Source organism: Mobula birostris, chromosome 9 (assembly GCF_030028105.1).
Source record: "Mobula birostris isolate sMobBir1 chromosome 9, sMobBir1.hap1, whole genome shotgun sequence".
In the NCBI taxonomy this organism is placed as follows: domain Eukaryota; kingdom Metazoa; phylum Chordata; class Chondrichthyes; order Myliobatiformes; family Myliobatidae; genus Mobula; species Mobula birostris.
The window spans coordinates 28678094-28698950 of record NC_092378.1 but is presented as its reverse complement, the minus strand read 5'-3'; the positions used below and the strand labels follow the sequence as shown (position 1 = coordinate 28698950).

The following is a 20857-nucleotide window of genomic DNA, read 5'->3' as shown; positions in this document are numbered from 1 at the left end:
GACCAGAGGTTGTGAACCCCTGCTCTAGACCTTACAGAGAAAGGTGCAAAAAACTAAAACAGTGAGCAGCAGTTCTGTGGGTGAAAATGTCTTGTTAATGAGAGAGGTCAGAGCAGAATGGTTAGACAGATTCAAGTTAACAGGAAGGTGACAGTAACTCAAATAAATCAAACATTACAACAGTGGTGCGCAGAAGAGCATCTCTGTATACACAACACATTGAATGTTGAAGTGGACGGGCTACAGCAGCAGAAGACCATGAACGTACACTCAGTGGCCACTTTATTATGTCACAGGAATGGCCAATTAAATGCGAGAGATCTACGTCAGTAATATTGGTTGCTCGGAGTCTATGACTTTAGAACAACAAGCTGTGAGGATGATTATCAAAAAGAAATCAGATCCGAACTGAGATTCTTACATTTTTTCCTTCATACATCACAGCATTTAACTGTGAAGTGCACTGAACTCACTATTCTCCGGATCCAGGGATTGTAATGCTACAAAAAAGGTCTGGCAGACCAAGAAAGATTCAGATAGAAAAATCAATTTTAAGTTTCTTTCTAGGTTATCTTTCTTATATAACTAAACCAGTGAAATTTGTACCAACTTGGTGCTGGTAGTGGCTGTGTCACTTGGATAATGAAGTCAAAGGTTATACTGGCAAGTGGTCCAAATTTGGCTAGAAATGAGAAGAGGCTGTGGGAACTAAGAGGCAGGTATATGCCTAATGAGAGAGAACTCAGCTAGGTTCCCTTTGCTTACCATCACTGGGAATTACTGCTGATGTAGCGTGTTTCAGCAACAGCAATTGCACAGAAGGGAATTGCAGCCTCTGGATCCCTCAGGTTTGCTTACTTTCTGACTGCCCTTTATAAAATTGCCTGGGGAGGTTTGTGAAAAGATTGTGAATATCATGTGCTCTTTCTTCAGTAATGTTATGTATTATTTGTGTATCACTGTTATTTATGCCTCTATACAGTAAACATACAAAACTGAAATGTACTGAAGCAAAACATTAGAGCAGAAGCACAGTTTGGGTTATGTGCCCTAATGAGAGTTCTTTAAGCAGATTCAAAATGTCTACCCTTAATTGCTTGTGTTAAAGCTCATTATAGCATATGCATTATGTATTCAATTCTGAAATTCAGTTCTAATGACTTAAATGGAACTCCATTTCAGTAGAGGAGTACAACAGTGTATGCTATTATATGTGCTTAGCACATGAATCCAAGGATGCAATTCTATGCATAATAAAGCAAAAACTGAATGAACTGCCAGCAAAAATTCAGCTTGAGACATTTGTTAGAAACAGTCATGACGGGGAACTAAATATAGCAGGTTATTAAGTCAATGGGTAAGAGAAGCAAAATGATAGCCAGTGCAGTAGTGGGTACGGATTTATAGACTTCAGTAATAACAGAGGATATAATAGGTGGTCAGGAGGTGAGGAAGACATTTTAGGATAAAATTAAATAGAATAGAACATAATATAAGATAATAAACCCAATTCTGATTCTGAAAACTGAAACAGATTTAACTGAAATTTCTGGTGGCTTGGTAACAACTATGAAGCTGTGGAATATGAAAATGAAGTGATTAGACAACCATGTAGAAAGATCAATATGGTATTAATGGGAAATGCCAGAAATGTAGATTTAGAATAGATTTCCTTTTAATTTCTATTATGGGATATGAGAATTGGAGACAAGTCCAATGTTAATTGACAATCACTAATTATCCCTGAACTGAGTAGGGAAATTAAGAGTCAACCAGTGCCTAGAGTCACATGTCAGCCAGACCACAGGAAGTTCAATAGATTGTATTTCATGAAGAAACTGGTAGAATGCTCTTAAAAGCCCCAATCCCATTGAATGATGGAACAGGCTTGAGACTGCCCTGTTTCTATATTCCAACATTTCTATGAATTTCAGGGATTTAATCCAGGGTCCAAAGGAGAATTTGAATAGTCATCATCATGGGGGCTGTCATTGCTCCTTTGATCAAATGCACCATTGTTGTTTATAAAAAAATGTTCAGAAACTTTCTGCAATAAGACTGAGAGTCAAGCATTTGCCAATTATTAGATATAATTAGACCTTCAAAGAGAAATGATTCATGTTAAAGGAAACTGAAACAATATAAATGGAAACATACTCTGATTTTGTTGACAGGAGTAAACAGGTTTTATAAAAACATTGAGGAAATGATTGGGTACAAGCCTTGCATTTGGTGGAAGCTTTGCTGGGTGTACTTTACACCCATTATAGTTCTGGTAAGACAAAAACCTTTTTGGTATTCTTACAAACCTGTCAAGAGCATTCAAAGACAGAAATGCATTAAAGTGATGTTCTTGTTCCTTGGAGCAGTGTAAAAGCATGAATACATGTGAAAATGTAAGTATAATGCAAAAACCTTCTTTACTATTCATTATTAATTTCATTTCCTTATCTGCATTGTGTATGCTACATCTTACCCTGAAACTATCCACCTTTAGCTTTATGATGCCTGAGGACAAGCATCCTGTTGGTATTTACCTTATCAAGGCCTTATAGAATTTTAAGCATTTCAATAGATCATCTCTCATTCTTCCAATGCATATTCCAGAGAGTGTCGGTCATCCTGCTAATATTTTCCACATAAGGCATCTTGTGCTAGAAGGCAACATACTGAACCCTCTCTGTAAAGCTTTGTCCCTGCTTAATGAAAGAGACAGTCACATACAGGGATGATTCTCATCAACCACCCTATACAACAACAGCACAACATTCCTGCCTTCATTCTCAATTCCTTTCAGAATAGAGGCCCTTCTTGTTACTTGCAGTCCTTCCATTTCTGTGTTTCATGGACTGAAGAAATCCAGGTACTCCTGCACCATTTAAACAATACTCTTATTTCTTTTCCTTACAGAGTGCATAACTCACAATTCCCTACATTATATACATGATTTAATAAATTATTCCCAATGTCATGGGCTGTTGCCTTGTGTCTTTTATGTTAGAGCTTACCAAATGCCTTTTGTCATAGTCATACTTTATTGATCCCGGGGGGAAATTGGTTTTCGTTACAGTTGCACCATAAATAATAAATAGTCATAGAACCATAAATAGTTAAATAGTAATATGTAAATTATGCCAGTAAATTATGAAATAAGTCCAGGACCAGCCTATCGGCACAGGGTGTCTGACCCTCCAAAGGAGGAGTTGTAAAGTTTGATGGCCACAGGCAGGAATGACTTCCTATGACGCTCCGTGTTGCATCTCGGAGGAATGAGTCTCTGGCGGAATGTACTCCTATGCCCACCCAGTACATTATGTAGTGGATGGGAGACATTGACCAAGATGGCATGCAACTTAGACAGCATCCTTTTTTCAGTTACCACCGTGAGAGAGTCCAGTTCCATCCCCACAACATCACTGGCCTTACGAATAAGTTTGCTGATTCTGTTGGTGTCTGCTACCCTCAGCCTGCTGCCCCAGCACACAGCAGCAAACATGATAGCACTGGCCACCACAGACTCGTAGAACATCCTCAGCATTGTCCGGCAGATGTTAAAGGACCTCAGTCTCCTCAGGAAGTAGAGACGGCTCTGACCCTTCTTGTAGACAGCCTCAGTGTTCTTTGACCAGTCCAGTTTATTGTCAATTCGTATCCCCAGGTATTTGTAATCCTCCACCATGTCCACACTGACCCCCTGGATGGAAACAGGGGTCACCGGTACCTTAGCTCTCCTCAGGTCTACCACCAGCTCCTTAGTCTTTTTCACATTAAGCTGCAGATAATTCTGCTCACACCATGTGACAAAGTTTCCTACAGTAGCCCTGTACTCAACCTCATCGCCCTTGCTGATGCATCCAACTATGGCAGAGTCATCCGAAAACTTCTGAAGAAGACAAGGCTCTGTGCTGTAGTTGAAGTCCGAGGTGTAAATGGTGAAGAGAAAGGGAGACAAGACAGTCCCCTGTGGAGCCCCAGTGCTGCTGATCACTCTGTCAGACACAAGCACACATACTGTGGTCTGCCAGTCAGGTAATCAAGAATCCATGACACCAGGGGAGCAGCTACCTGCATCGCTGTCAGCTTCTTCCCCAGCAGAGCAGGGCGGATGGTGTTGAACGCACTGGAGAAGTCAAAAAACAAGACTCTCACAGTGCTCGCTGGCTTGTCCAGGTGGGCGTAGACACGGTTCAGCAGGTAGACGATGGCATCCTCAACTCCTAATTGGGGCTGGTAGGTGAACTGGAGGGGATCTAAGTGTGGCCCGACCATAGGCCGGAGCAGCTCCAGAACAAGTCTGTCCAGGGTCTTCATGATGTGGGAGGGCAATGCCACCGGTCTGTAGTCATTGAGGCCGCTGGGCCTCAGTGGACATCATAGATGAAACATCTGATTTCTCTTTATTCACTCTGCTAATTAATTGAATAAATTTAATAGACTAATAAATATCCCTCTCAAAACAATGCCAACATCAAAATTAACCTATAAATCCTTTCTCTTTGCCCAAGCTCCTGGTGATTTACAATAATCTACTCTTGCGTGCCCCTACATTATTTTTTTTGGTTTCACATTACCTTAGTATTTTCTTGCAATAGTGAAGATGCCTTGCAGAGAAAGTGCTTGTGCTGATTAAACCATTGCCCTGGGCTAACTGTGACTTCAAGAAAGGAAAGGAAAATTAGGGAGGAGGTTAGGTTTTAAAAAAAATTCTGTACGGTACATGAATATGATGCCCTTAATTGGTGAATCGCAAGAGATCCAGTCTCTCAAGGGTATCTAAACTTCAGGACTTCAGCACAGGATATAGTATGAGGAAGATATTAGAGTGGCAGCAATGATCTGCCTGTAGATTGTTGTAACATGCCAAGTAAATTTTACTATTTTTATTGGCAGGATGTAAATACTGAAATAACTTCTGTTACTCATTATATAGTCAAGAATTCCTGGGATCCTTTGATAACATTTTTTTAAATTCCCAATGTGAATAAAAAAAGAACTGTAAATAATTTAGAAAGCTACTCTGGATCTAGTTAAACAAAGTTGTCTCCACAAGACAATATTTGTCTATGCACCATCTAATGCTTTGTACTTACAGTGCTGACATCACTGAAATGGCTTTAAAAATCCTCCTCACCCTCGTGTGTCTTGTCTTCAAAATCTTCTGTCCTTTTTTAAAGAAATTACTTGCTAATCCAAAAATGCCAATGAACAATGGCATAAACAGTGTTTAAGTAATGGGATGAATCAAGCTGGATTTGCCCACTCCCACCCAGACTCACAAGTGCCACCTGACTACAATTAACTGGGACATTCCTGGGAGTGCACGTCTCGTACAACCTCTTATGGTCCCAAGACGCATTCTATCAATCAGGAAAGCTCGCCAATGCCTCTACTTTCTGCAGAGGCTGAAGAGAGCTGGACTTTGCACATCTATACTCACATCATTCTACAGATGCGCAGTTGACAGCATCCTAACGAGCTGTGTCACTGGATGGCACGGAAACTGCACTGTGGTGAAGAGGAAAGATCTACAATGGGTAGTAGAAGCTGCTTAATGCTTCACTAGCAGTAACCTACCCGCCATTGACATATGCTGTAAATATAGAACGGTGCTGGAAAAGGGCCAGTAACATCATGAAGGATCCAAGCCACCTTCTAAATGGACTGATTCTCTCACTCCGATCAGGGAGGAGGCAATATAGCATTCACTCTAGGACCACCAGACTCAGAAACAGTTACTCTCCCCAAGCAGTAAAGTTGATTAACGTCTCTACCAACTAACCCACCTCTACACACCCCCAACCACCACTACTTTATCATTTTCTGTCGGTCACCTTACGGACAACACTGCTATGCCTAGCATCGCTTTATAGGCATACAATCAATCTATGTATATAATCTGTCTTACATATTTATATTTTGTTGTGTTTTTATTATTGCACTCTTTATTTTATTTTGTCTTGAATCTTGATCTTGAAATGAAATGAAAATCTTCCCTGAACCAAGGAAGGGTCCAATGAGGCACACAAGGCCTCAGTTATGAGTAGCCCTCAGTCCTGAAGCCTATTTACAGAATGCCCTGACAGCATCAGATGTAAGGCAATGTCAAGTGGAGCCTCATCTCCATTCAATGCTATGTCTTTGCCACAATCTTTAGACTCATTTAATAAAGTTAAGTATGTTTTGAGTAATTAAAATAGAAAAATTATGAAAATTAAAATGAATTAAAATAGGTTAAACACTGCTAACACAAGGAATTCTGCAGATGCTGGAAATTCAAGCAACACACATCAAAGTTGCTGGTGAGCGCAGCAGGCCAGGCAGCATCTCTAGGAAGAGGTGCAGTTGACGTTTCAGGCTGAAACGTCGACTGTACCTCTTCCTAGAGATGCTGCCTGGCCTGCTGCATTCACCAGCAACTTTGATGTGTGTAAACACTCTGCTTTTACTTTTAATACTTAAAATTATTACAATTTAATCATGTGTCACTTACGTAGTAAAGGCACCCGTTAGTCTTGTGAGACCATGGATCTGCACCTGGAAAGTCTTCACTCTCCAGGGCGCAGGCCTGGGCAGGGTTGTATGGAAGACCAGCAGTTGCCCATGCTGCAAGTCTCCCCTCTCTACGACACCAATGTTGTCCAAGGGAAGGGCATTAGGACCCATACAGCTTGGCACCAGTGGTGTCACAGAGCAATGTGTGATTAAGTGTCTTGCTCAAGGACACAACACGTTCCCTCGGCTGGGGCTCGAACTGCTAGTCCAATGCCTTAATCACTTGGCCACGCGCCCACACAGTCACCTATACTCCATCTAATCTACATAATAGAACCCAACTGAACGAAAGAAGTTGCTGATCCCACACCAAGTGTGGATGGTGCAGCACGAGACAGGTGGATTCTCCAGTGTAATTCCAGGAACCTCGGCATGACTGCTCTCCACCATCGGACTCCTGGTAGAGTAAGTGGCACAGGAGCAGACTGAGGGATATGCTGGAGCAGCTGTCACTCAGCACACCCCAGATCTTTAGAGGTCTCCTTTAAGTCTGAGGCTTGAGACTTACTTACCTGGGAGAAGCTGAACTTTGACAATTCCCTTCAGAGCAATTAGTCAGAGTTAGCTCTATTTACCTCACAGTCGCACATATCCCCCTTAGTGCCCTTTATCATGGTGAACTATACATACCTCTCGTCTGTGTTCCTTGATAGGCTCATGAGTAAAGGAAATTGCTGATTTAATGGGGCTTTTACTATCCCTTCACTTTGCCCTGAAGTGTTTCTTTGTAAGTAATCTGTTTCTATAACAGGCAGTCATTGCTGTAATCCAGAGAAATACTGCCATCAATGTGAACATAGCACAATCCCATAAACAGCAGCGTATTATAAGACCATAAGGTGTAGGGGCAGAATTAGGCCATTTGGCCCATCGTGTCTGCTCTGCCATTTCATCATGGCTGATCCAATCTTCCTCTCAGTCCCAATATGCTGCCTTTTCCTTATATCCCTTCATGCCCTGACCAGTCAAGAATCTATCAACCTCTGCCTTAAATATACATAAAGACTTGGCCTCCACAGCAGCCTGTGGCAACAAATTCCACAGATTCACTACTCTCTGGCTAAAGAAATTCCTCCTCATCTCCATTCTAAAAGGACGTCCCTTCTGAGGATGTGTGCTCTGGTCTTAGATGCCCCCACCATAGAAAACATCTTCTCCACATCCACTCTATCAAGCCTTTTCATCATTTGATAGGTTTCAGTGAGGTCACCACTCAGTCTTCTGAATTCTATTGAGTACAGGCCCAGAGCCATCAAACAGTCTTCATATGACAAGCCGTTTAATCCTAGAATCAGATTGTGACCTCCTTTGAACTCTCTCCAGTTTCAGCACATCTTGCTCACAATACTCCAAGAGAGGCCTCTCCAATGCTTTATAAAGTCTCACCATTACATCCTTGCTTTTATATTTGAGTCCTCTTCAAATGAGTACTAACATTGTATTTGCCTTCCTCAACACAGACTTGATCTGCAAATTGGCCTTTAGGGAATCCTGTGCAAGGACACCCAAGTCCCTTTGTGCTTCAATTCTTTGTATTTTCTCTCCATTTAGAAAATAGTCAACCCTTTCATTTCTTCTGCCAAAGTGCATGACCATACACTTCCTGACACTGTATCCCATCCGCCATTTTTGTTCATTCTCCTAATATGTATAAATCCTTCTGCAGCCTCTCTACTTCTTCAAAACTACCTGTCCCTCAACCTATTTTAATATCATCTGCAAACTTTGCAACAAAGCCATTAATTCCATCATCCAAATCATTGACATATATCGTAAAAAGAATCGTCCCAACACAGACCCTGGTGGAACACCACTAGTTACCAGCAACCAACCAGAAAAGGCTCCCTTTATTTCCACTTTTTGCTTTCTGCCGATCAGCCACTGCTTTATCTTTCCTATAGTACCATGGGCTTGTAGCTTGTTAAGCAGCCTCATGTGTGGCACCTTGTCAAAGGCCTTCTGAAATCTAAGTACACAGCATCAACCGATTCTCTTTTATCTATCCTGCCTGTTATTTCTTCAAAGAATTCCATCAGATTTGTCAGGCAAGATTTTCCCTTGGGGAAACCATGCTGACTACAGACTATTTTATCATGTGTCTCCAAGCATTCTGAGTCTCATCCTTAAATAATCGACTCCAATATCTCCCCAACCACTGAGGCCAGACTAACTGACCTATAGCTTCTTTTCTTCTGCCTCTTTCCCTTCCTGAAGAGTGGAATGACATTTGCAATTTTCCAGTCTTCCAATTTTTCATTCCAGAATCTAATGATTCTTGAAAGATGATTACTAATGCCCCCATGATCTATTCAGCCACGTCTTTCAGAACTCTGTGGTGTAAACCATCTGGTCCAGGTGACTTATCTACTTTCAGACCTTTCAGTTTCCCAAGCACCTTCTCTCTAGTTATGGTAACTTCGCACACTTCATGACCCCTGACACCTGGAACTTCCACGATACTGCTGGTGTTTTCCACAGTGAAGACCGATGCAAAATACTTATTCAGTATGTCTGCCATTCCTTTGTCCCCCATTACTATCTCTCCAGCATCATTTCCCAGTGGTCCGATATCCACTCTTGCCTCTCTTTTGCACTTTATATATCTGAAGAAATTTCTGGTATCCTCTTTAATGTTATTGGTTAACTTATTTTTGTATTCTATATTTACCTTCTTAAATTACTTTTTTAGTTACCTTTTGTTGGTTTTCAAAAGCTTTCCAATCCTCTAACTTCCCACCAATTTTTGCTCTATTGTATATTCTCTCTTTGGCTTTTATATTGGCCTTAACTTCACTTGTTAGCTACAGTTATGTCATCTTTCCTTTAGGATATTTAAGATCATAAGACCATAAGGTTTAGGAGCAGAAGTAGGCCATTCCACCCGTTGAGTCTGCTCCGCCATTCAATCATGGGCTGATCCACTTCATCCCCACTCCCCTGCTTTCACCCCATACCCTTTGATGCCCTGGCTAATCAAGAATCTATTTATCTCTGCCTTAAATGCACCCAGTGACTTGGCCTCCACAGCTGCTTGTGGCAACAAATTCCACAGATTTACCACCCTCTGACTAAGGTAATTTCTCCGCATCTCTGTTCTAAAAGGATGTCCTTCAATCCTGAAGTCGTGCTTTCTTGTCCTAGAATCCCCTACCATGGGAAATAACTTTGCCATATCTAATCTGTTCAGGCTTTTTAACTTTCAAAATGTTTCAATAAGATCTCCCCTCATTCTCCTGAACTCCAGGGAATACAGCCCAAGAGCTGCCAGACGTTCTTCATATGGTAACCCTTTCATTTCCGGAATCATTCCGTGAATCTTCTCTGAGCCCTCTCCAATGTCAGTATATCCTTTCTAAATCTAGATGATAATGTGGTAAATTGGATCAGCAAGTTTGCAGATGACACTAAGATTGGAGGCATTGTGGACAGCAAGGAAGGCTTTCAAAGCTTGCAGAGGGATCTGGACCAACTGGAAAAATGGACCAGAAAATGGCAGATGGAACTTAATGCAGACAAGTGTGAGGTGTTGCATTTTAGAAGGACAAATCAAGATATGAGATACACAGTAAATGGTAGGGCACTGAGGAGTGCGGAGGAACAAGGGGATCTAGGAGTTCAGGTACATAATTCCCTGAAAGTGGCGTCACAGGTAGAGAAAGTTGTAAAGAAGGCTTTTGGCATCCCCGCATTCATAAGTCAAAGTATTGAGTATATGAATTGGGATATTATGGTGTGGTTGTATACGACATTGGTGAGGCCAAATTTGGAGTATTGTGTGTAGTTCTGGTCACCTAACTATAGGAAGGATATCAGTAAGATTGAAAGAGTGCAGAGAAGATTTACTAGGATGTTGCCGGGTCTTCAGGAGTTGAGTTACAGGGAAAGATTGAACAGGTTAGGACTTTATTCTTTGGAGCATAGAAGAATGAGGGGAGATTTGATTGAGGTTTACAAAATTATGAGAGGTATAGACAGAGTAAATGTGAATAAGCTCTTTCCACTTAGATTAGGAGAGATAACTACGAGAGGACATGGCTTTAGGGTGAAAGGGGAACGGTTTAGGGGGAACATTAGGGGGAACTTCTTCACTCAGAGAGTGGTGGGAGTATGGAACGGGCTGTCATCTGATGTGGTAAATGCAGGCTCACTGTTAAGTTTTAAGAATAAATGGGATAGATAGGTTAATGGGAGAGGTCTGGAGGGTTATGGACTGGGTGCAGGTCAATGGGACTGGCAGAATAAAGTTTCAGCACAGACTAGAAGGGCTGAATGGCCTGTTTTCTGTGCTGTAGTGTTCTATGGTTCTATAAGGAGCCCAAAACTGCATACAATACTCCAAGTGTGGTCTCATGAGTGCCTTATAGAGCCTCAACATCACGTATATTCTATACCTCTAGAAATGAATGTCTCGTATATTCTATACCTCTAGAAATGAATGTCAACATTGCATTTACCTTCTTCACAACTGACTCAACCTGCAGGTTAACCTTTAGGGTATCTTGCACAAGGACTCCCAAGTCTGTTTGCATCTCTGCATTTTGAATTCTCTCCCCATCTAAATAATTGTCTGCCCGTTTATTTCTTCCACCAAAGTGCATGACCATACACTTTCCAACATTATATTTCATTCGCCACTTCTTTGCCCATTCCCCTAAACTATCTTAGTCTCTCTGTTTCCTCAACACTACCCGCTCCTCCACCCATGTTTGTATCATCCGCAAATTTAGCCACAAATTCCTTAACACCGTAGTCCAAATCATTGACATATATCGTAAAAAGTAATGGTCCCAACACCGACCCCTGTGGAACTCCACTAGTAACTGGCAGCCAGCCAGAATAGGATCCCTTTATTCCCACTCCCTGTTTTCTGCTGTCCAGCCAATTCTCCACCCATGCTAGTAAATTCCCTGTAATTCCATGGGCTCTTACCTTGCTAAGCAGTCTCATGTGCTTCTTCCTCTTTGGGATGTATGTATCCTGTGCCTTCCAAATTGCTTCCAGAAATTCCAGCCATTGTTGTTCTGCTGTCATCCCTGCCAGTGTTCTTTTCCAGTCAATTCTGGCCAACTCCTCTCTCATGCCTCTGTAATTCCCTTTACAACAGTGTAATACTGATTCATCTGACTTTAGATTCTCCTCAAATTTCAGGGTGAATTTGATCATATTATGATAATTTTCCCCTTGGGGTTCTTTTACCTTAAGTTCTCCAATCAATTCCTGTTCATTGCACAACACCCAATCTGGAATAGCTGATCCCTAGTGGGCTCAACCAAGAGCTGCTCTAAAAAGCCATCTTCTAGGTACTCTAGAAATTCCCCCTCTGAAATTCAGCTGCAACTTGATTTTCCCAATCTACCTGCATATTGAAATCCCCCATGACTATTGTAACATTGCCCTTTTGACATGCATTTTCTATCTCCCACTGTAATTTGTAGCCCACATCCTTACCACTGTTTGGGAGTTTGTATCAAAGTCTTTTTACCCTTTATATTCTACTCCAAGATTCAGTTCCAATAAGGTGAATTAATTGAGTTACAGAAATGGAGGACTGCATTGCTATGGAAGAACTTTCTATCACATTTTGATTATCCCTGTAGAATCTACCGGTTAGGCTGGGAAGACAAATGAGGCCTTAACTTAAAGTATATTTTAAAAAATGTCACCTTCTCCAGTCCTGAAGAAGAGTCTTATCCCAGAATGTTCACTTTTTATTCCTTCCCATAGATGCTGCTTGACCTGTTGAGTTCTTCCAGCATTTTGTGTGCGTTGCTCTGGATTTCCAGCACCTGTGGAATTTGTGTGTGTGTGTGTGTGGGGGGGGGGGGGGGGAGGGGCAGTATCTGATTTGTCTGTCTCATTTATAATTTATCTCCAGCGGGGCTTTGACACTAGATTCAGGGACGAGAGTACTAGCACTGGTCCAATTGATTTGCAAAAGGCATATTCTCTGTATTGATACATGGATCATGGCTGTGATGGATTTATCTCCTAATACTGTTTTGTCCCTGTTTTCCAGGGAGTATTTCTCTTCAGTGCTATTGAAATGTCACCATTGACCCTTGGGGATTACATCTACCCCAAATGGGGACAGGGGATTGGCTGGTTCATGGCACTTTCCTCCATGATCTTTATCCCAGGTTACATGGTCTATATGTTTTTCACCACCAAAGGAACCCTTCTACAGGTATGGAGAAACCATCTGGAATGCAGCACAAAACTTCACACTTACACTCACTCCGGTTATCACATTATTTCATTGAGGAGAATTCAAAGCAACTGCTTTTCACTCATGTGAGTGCTGCTTTTAACCTTGACTGGTGACGAGGGCCTTAGCATTAAATGACAAGCGGGGAATAGCTCAGCAGTACTTGAACCAACCATGATGATTTGGTAATAATTCTAAATACTTATGTTCACACAAAAATGGTTCAATGGTTCCATCTAATATCAGAGAATGTATACAATATACAACCTGAAATTCTTACTTTCCGCAGACATCCTCGAAACAGAAGAAAAACCTCAAAGAATGAAAGACAGAAAAAAAGTATCCCAAAGCCCCCAAAATCACAAGTAGCAGTAAGCAACATCAAGCCTCCCCCTCGCTCCACTTATTCTAGCATAAAGCATCAGCATTCCCACTGCCCACCATGCCAGCAACAGCAAAGCCCCCAAAAAGAGACCATGGTCTACTGTATGTCAAAAACTAATTGTTCACCCTAACATTTCAACATCCCACAGGGTCTCTCTCTCACTAACAAGGGTGAGACAGCTATCACTCCTCCTACAGTGAAAGGGAAGACAAGCAGACACTGTTTTGATGTTACCATCAACCTGAAGCATTGCTTTTATTTCGAGTTCCCCGACTTGAGAATCAGCAGCAAACTCACACTCACTATCCAGAAAAAGGGTGATCCTCCCTGGTTAAGAACACCTGACTTACGGATACCCTGTACGTAACAAGCATTGAATTAGATTGCACAATTAAACAGGGGTTTGTCTGACTGAACTTGGAGACCAGCAGGATAGATGGGGATGGATTTGTCAGCTGCTGTAGCGTCGCGGGCATCTGTCGGTTGGGAATGGCGCATTTCCAGTGTCCCTTTTATCCCTAACTCTGCGAGTCTAACAATCGAGAGCTGTGTTCGAGATGAACGGAGCCGGGAGCACTGAGCAGATCCACTGGCTCGCTCACCGAGTCAGTGAGGTGGGTCAATTCTGCCTGCACCTGTTCACTCACCCATTATGTCTGCTTTTGTAATCTCTTCTTATACACTGGTTTAGTTAGCTTTTCAATCTATGTAGAGCTCAGGTTATGAACAATGCTCAGGAACTGAACCCGATCGTAATCCGGAACCCTATCATACTGTATATGTACTACGTGAGGACATACAGTACAGTAGACTTGACAAAGCTTGACAGTGGACTGGTTTTAGGGAAGAATTATGTGCAGAACTGATGAAGCGAAAGCACTACACTGGAGACAACTGCCTTATTTTTTCTGGATTGCTACCTAGTTTATGTTAGGTGTTGGAATGCTGAAGAGGTTGTAACTGTCTTTATTACAATAGCCACTTTATTATTCAGTATTAAAAGGACCCAGCTCAGTGACATACAGCACACACAAAATATTGTAAACCTACCCCTCATCCATTTTTACTCCAGTCCTGCCAAAGGGTCTTGGCCCGAAATGTTGGCTGTACTCTTTTCCATAGATGCTGCCTGGCCTGCTGAGATCTTCCAGCATTTTGTGTGTGTTGCTTGGATTTCCAGCATCTGCAGATTTTCTCTTGTTAGTGACATACAGGTTCCCTCTTTTACTTTATGCATTCATTTGAAATTGAAACAAAGGAAGTGCAATGTGAAAAATTATCACTATTTTTTGCATTTTTAAATGCTTCCAAGCCTATTCATGTGTAAAGGGTGTTGATATTTCCTAAGGGCATACACTAATCTCGATAGAAATGTCAATAACTTTGGCTTTATTACACCAAGTTGATTTTAAAAAATCGTGCTTTCATTCCCTATTATATCCTGTGGCTTCATGTTTATCTTATTTAATCAGGACACAATGTTTCAAAAAGTTCATTACTCACAATAGTTTCTTTTCTTAATTTTTCCCCTCTCTCTCTCCTTGTTCTAGCGTTTGCAGGTCATGGTACAACCCAGGCAAGAGGTCATAATTCACAACAATGGGCTGCAAGCTACTCAGTCCCTCAGCAGAAGCTTTGCTGATGACACTGTTTAAGGGCTCATTGTGTAAAACAACAGCTTTATTCCATCCACCATCAACCCTTCCCCACTTCTGCGATTTCACAGTAATCCACACATTGAATTAGATTGCACAGTTAATTTGGGGTTTGTTGGACTAAACTGGTTTCAGTTACAAAAAATGTCATTTTGGTAAATTCTGCCTGATAAAAATTAAAAGTTCAATTTTCACACTGTGCAATAGTATTGTGGACAAAACTACTTCTTCCACTCTGCCCAATAGAGATTCTGCACACCATGAGGTTTTTTGTCCTCATTTTTCACATACAGGATTGTTACCACCAAAGGACCTGCTGTGATCATCGTGAAGATTCTCTAATATTAGCAGGGAGTAAGAATAGTTAGATCTTCTTTTGTTCTTCTCAGGATGTATAAATGGGTATCTTCTCATTAGCTCTTTTTACAGATTCACATTCTTAATACACAATTATGACCTTTCCCCTATGTTACAAAAGAGATCAGACATTCAGGAAAATATTATGTTCTTGCTAAATGCCTTGAACGTTGATATATTTAGATGTTTGCTCTCATAAAAAGCAAGTGAATAAGTTAATGAAATAAATGTCGACGTGCATTTATATTGTCAGAAACACAAAAACACATTCTTCCTTTTGTGGTATTTATAGGAATCTGTGACAGAGGCAGGAAGGCATAGCTGCTGACAAAACCAAAGCTTAGAAACACAAATACTGGAAGTTTGAAAATAAACAGAAAAACATTAGAAATGTACAGTAAGTCAGTTACCATTTTGTAAGTCCCAGTGTGCTGTCTGGTCACTGGTGGATCAAGCAATATTGAGCAATCAAGTCGAACTATCCAAAGAAATGAAGACTTCTGAAACTCTGGCAAATATTGTTTCTACAGGCGATGCCACCAAGAGCAGATTCACAGAGATTTTCCTCATTCATTGATGCATCGAGGTATTAATAAAAGATAATACATATACTTTTGGTTAAAAAAAAACTTCCAGATGTCAAAATGGTTGTGAACTGAGTTTGGATACTCAGAGAATATACAAGGAAATTCTAATTAGTACCCAGTCCATGTAGTTTTCTTTAAATGACCCATCAGCATGCTCTATAAAGTTGACCAAACCTTCTTGATAACCTACAGTGTGAATTTCTAGTGGTACTTTCATAGGGCCCCAAGTTTGAATTCCAGTGATTAATTGGAATAGTTGCTTTACAAATCTGAATTTTAAAATGTAAAGAAATGGTAAATAAATTTATCCGAACGCAATAACGTAACAGATTGAGAGCAATTTTTTTTGTGCATGAATTTTGGAACTGAACGACGATCCAAGACTTGAAAGGTTAGCACTTGGCAGCAAATAGTGAAAAAGAACCATGATTTCCTTCACCACATAGCAAAGATTTTTCCACTTAACAGATCCAGTGAAATAAAGTAATTTGAGAAATGATGAAATAGAGCAAGATGCTCCAGAAAGGATTAGGACAGCACTGGAACTTTTAATGATAGAAAAGGTATTTAAGGAAAAGCGAAACACTGCACATGCTAGGAAAGTAAACATTTCAGATCTGTGCGAACATGAAAAGCGAACAATATCGGATGTACAAAAAATAGGTTTGAGGAACTTTCCCAGAGAAAGCAGAAAACAAGTATTAACTTTATAAACTGAAACATAAGCAGGCCATTGTGCAGCAGGCACACTGATACAGAGACTCCGGATGATAGTAAGAACATTCCCAGAACTTGGATAAGTGGACAAAATTCAGGAATACAGTTAGTTTCCAACTCTTCTGTCCTAAAAGAAGACAGATGTCTAGGATCTCTTAAACAAACAACTTCTTTTTTCAGGTCCCTGTGTTGCAAAAAAAAATGTCTAAAGCAGGCCACAGTAAGGAAGCAGAGGTGCACAACATCCTGAGGGTATAGATAGGGTGAATGCCCATAGTTCTTCTTTCCCCATGATGGGGAACTAAAATCTAAATGGCATAGTTAGGAGGTAAGAAGGTGAAAGATCGAAAATGGAGCCAAGGGGCAGTTTCTTCATGCAGTTGGTGGTGTGTATATGGAATGAACTGCCAGAAAATATGGTTGAGGCAGATAAGTAACGTTTAAAAGACATTTGGATAACTACATTGCTCATTGGGATTTAAAAGAATATGGGTCAGTTGCCCATAAATCGGACTACCTTGGTGGGACCATGGTTAGCATGGCTGAGTTGGACCACAGATCCTGTTTCTAAGCTGTGATACTCTATGACTGATTATTCCACTATTACTAATCACTTCAAGTATTCCACTCACAGCCTCAGATTAAGTGATTGTTTCTATGTATGAATGTTCCTAAATTTGTCATTCCTAGCCAAACATACCTGTACCTTCCTGAGTTCAAATCACTAAGTCAACTCCTCCAAGTGACCAGATTCGATTCTTGTGACTACCGTTCCAAAGTTCATATCTTCTGCTCCTTATCTTCATTGTCCTCTTGCTTGAACATGTGATCAGCCACATGATCATTACATAAGAAATTCGTGCCGGAGTCAGCCGCCTGACCAGTCAAGCCTGCTCTAGCATTCAATAAAATCATGGCTGATCGGGCCGCAGACCTAGATCCAGCTACCTACCTTTATCCCCACAATCCTTAATCTCCTGCTATGCAAAAGTCAATTTAATTATGTCTTAAATCTATGAATATCTAAAGCATGCTCACATTACTGCCTAGACACTTCAACTGTATTTATTTGTTGTTATCTTATCATGTAGGCTTGGCCTATTAGCTTCTGATGTGAACAATTTGTTTTAGATTTAGCTCAGATTTTCCTTTATCAGTTCTTTCATGAATTAGAAATCCCTAATCAGTTCTTCAGTGCTTAGAAAACAGGGCAGCATAGTCCAAGGTTTTTACCTAGTGGTTTTCCATAGCTGTAGCTTACATTTTGAAAGCATCTTTGTCCTGTTTACTCATCTGGGAGTCAGGAGCATAATTCCATAGGAGCCCTGTATGGAGCAAGTGATGCATCCAGTGTGAGAGAAGTGTGTTCAATGAGCTCAGTATTTTCCCTTATTCCACCCTTACATACATTCAGCTGTCAGACGAGCATAAAACTCCCCATTTTCTATTTTTAGTCTCTGGTTGAATGAGCGGAGTGTGGCCAGGACAGCGTGGGAGTATTTTAGTTGGCCTCTGATTCCCTGAGGTGGGGAAGGGAAAATATGACGAAGGCATAAACTGAGAACAGGATTGGGGCCACTTCTCTCATTTGGATAAATTATACCTTTACGTAAGCATAGGCTGCCCTTCCATATGAGTTTATTAACATTTAATTTTTTTATTTCAAAGTATTTTGAGCTATAAATAATTCTTTAAAAAATGGCAGAATCACACAAAAGGAAGATGGTGCAGATAGAGAGCAGATTTACTACTGTGATATGGCAGTTGATTCTGGGGCTGAAGAATCAGGGCAGGGTGCAGGGTTTCAGATTTGTAGATCATTGGGATCTCCTCTGGGGAAGGTCTGACCTGTACTATAGTGATGGGTTAAACCTAAACTTGAGAGGAACCAATATCCTTACGGCAGGTTTGCTACAGCGGTCAGGGTGGGATTAAACTAGTTTGGCAGGGATATGGGAACCACAGTGATAGAGGATGGAACAATTGGTGTAGAGTTAGATGCATCATGGAAGGAGATGGCGAGGAAGGACGGGCAGTCGACAGGGCAAATTTGCAGTCAGTTGGATAGTTTGAAGTGTGTCGATTTTAATGCAAGAAGTATCAAGAGCAAAGGTGATGAACTTTGAGCATGAATCAGTACATGGAACTATAAGGTTGTGGCCATTACAGAGAACTGGCTGTCACAAAGGCAGGAATGACTGCTCGATGCTCCGGGGTTTAGATGCTTCATAAGGGACAGGGAGGGAGGTAAGAGAAGTTGGCGGGTGGCCTTGTTAATCAGGGATACTATTATAGCTGCAGAAAGCAAGGATGTCATGAAGGGTTTGTTCACTGAGTCAGTATGGGTGGAAGTCAGATACATGAAGGGAGCAATCACTCTTAAGGGAATATTTTATAGCCACTTCCCAAGAGACACTGAGGATCAGGTTGGGAGGCTGATTTTGGAAAGGTGCAAAAATAACAGGGTTGTTATCATGAGTGTCTTCAACTTCCTTAATATTGATTGGCACCTCCTTAGTGCCAGAGGTTTAGATGGGGCAGAATTTGTTTGGTGTGCACAGGAAGGATTCCTGACTCAACATATAGACAGGCTGACTAGAGAGGTCATACTGAATCTGATAACAGGCAATGAACATGGTCAGGTGACAGATCTCTCAGTGGGTGAGCATTTCAGAGAAAGTGACCAAAACTCCCTGACATTTACCACATCTTTGGGGAGGGATAGGAACAAATGATACAGGAAGGTATATAATTGGAGGACAGCAAATTATGTTGGTATTAGGTAGGATTACCTTTGAACCTTTGAACTTGGAATGTGAATTGGGTACTCAGGGATATGTACACAATAGAAACGTGGAAGGTGTTTAGGGAGCACTTGCATGGGGTTTTGAATAGATTTGCTCCATTGAGGAAGGGAAAGGATGGTAAGGTGAAGGAACCATTGTCATGGTCCGTTCTGGCAATCCTCCACCATGCCATTTACCTCAGGAATTGGGCCTCAATCATCTCATTTAAATTCCAATCATTCCCAGGTTCCACTAACTACACACACCTACTTCCCATCAGAAACTGCAGAATAAAGACCCTGTGACCACAACAAGGAATTGCCAGTTTGTTGGTCGACTCTTGAATGAGTAACCTTGTTCCATGGTTCTTAGGACTAAGTCTAACATTGATCCTGAATTCTCTACTAAAACCAAGACTTCAGCTAAAGACTCTGTCTGGACACCAATTCCACGCTCGCTATGACCATAACGCCTCCCGACTTGGCCTCTGTGCCTGTGTTCAGCACTTGGGTTTGTACCACCGCCATGTCCCTGCAACAACCATGGCTAACAAGAGATGTACAACAGCCGGTCAAGAGGAAGGAAGAAGCATATTTAAGGTTTAGGAAGCAAAGACCAGACAGGGCTGCAGACAGAGTTACGAGGTAGCCAGGAAGGAGCTTAAGAATGTACTTAGGAGAGCTAGAAGAGGATATGAGAAGGCCTTGGTGAGTAGGATGAAGGGGAAACCCAAATCATTTTACACATAGTGAAGAACAGGGGGATGACTAGAATGAAGGTAGGACTGATCAAGGTTAAAAGAGGAACATATACCCATTGGAGGAGGTAGGGGAGGTCCTTAATGAAGATTTTGCTTCAGTATTCACCAAAGATGGGAACCTTGACAAATGTAAGGACAATGTAATAGTAATACACTGAAACATCTTAATATTAAGAAAGGGGATGTGCTGAAAGTTTTGAAAAGCATAAGGATAAATAAGTCTCTGAGGTCTGGATGGTATATCCCAGGTCACTACAGGAAGCAAGGGAAGAGATTGCTGTGCCTCTGGAGTTGATCTATTTGTCCTCACTGGCCAAGGGAGTAGTACCAGCAGATTGGAGGGTGACAAATGTTATTCCATTTTTCATGAAAGGTAGTAGGGATAATTATGGGAATTATACAGCAGTGAGTCTTACAACAGGGGTGGGAAAACTATTGGGCAGGACTCTTAGAGACAGGATTTATGAGCTTTTGGCGAAGCACCATCTGATTAGGGATAGTCATCATAGCTTTCTGAGGTGAAGGTCATGATTCATGAGCCCGATTGAATTCTTTGAGGAAGTGACAGAACAAATTGATGAAGGTAGAACAGTGAATGTGGTGTGTATGGATTTTAGTGAGACCCTTGACGTTGCCCTGTGGTAGGCTCATTCAGAAAATCAGGAGGCAGGTATTCCAGGACACTTGGCTGCATGGATTCAGAATTGACCTGCCCACAGAAGTCAGAGGGCGGTACTAGATGGAGAGTATTCTGCTTGAAGGTTGGTGACCAGTGGTGTTCTGCAGGTATCTGTTCTGGAACCCCTGGTCTTTGTGATTTTTATAAATGACTTGGATGAGATAGTGGTATGGC

At 41.3% G+C, this 20857-nt stretch overlaps 1 protein-coding gene across 4 annotated transcripts in view; it reads left to right on the top strand.

Moving 5' to 3' along the window:
* The window catches only part of LOC140202617 (sodium- and chloride-dependent GABA transporter 1-like), a 47582-nt gene extending 31531 nt beyond the window's left edge, over positions 1 to 16051 (top strand). For 3 of the 4 annotated variants that reach the window (XM_072267676.1, XM_072267679.1, XM_072267678.1), the window contains 3 exons: positions 2175 to 2275; positions 12569 to 12736; positions 14693 to 16051. In XM_072267676.1, coding sequence (XP_072123777.1) covers positions 2175 to 2275; positions 12569 to 12736; positions 14693 to 14797 — 374 coding nt within the window. In that variant the 3' untranslated portion in view covers positions 14798 to 16051. The remainder of the gene's footprint in view (positions 1 to 2174; positions 2276 to 12568; positions 12737 to 14692) is intronic. The other variant, XM_072267677.1, reaches the window with a different exon arrangement.
* The last annotated feature ends 4806 nt before the right edge of the window (positions 16052 to 20857 follow it).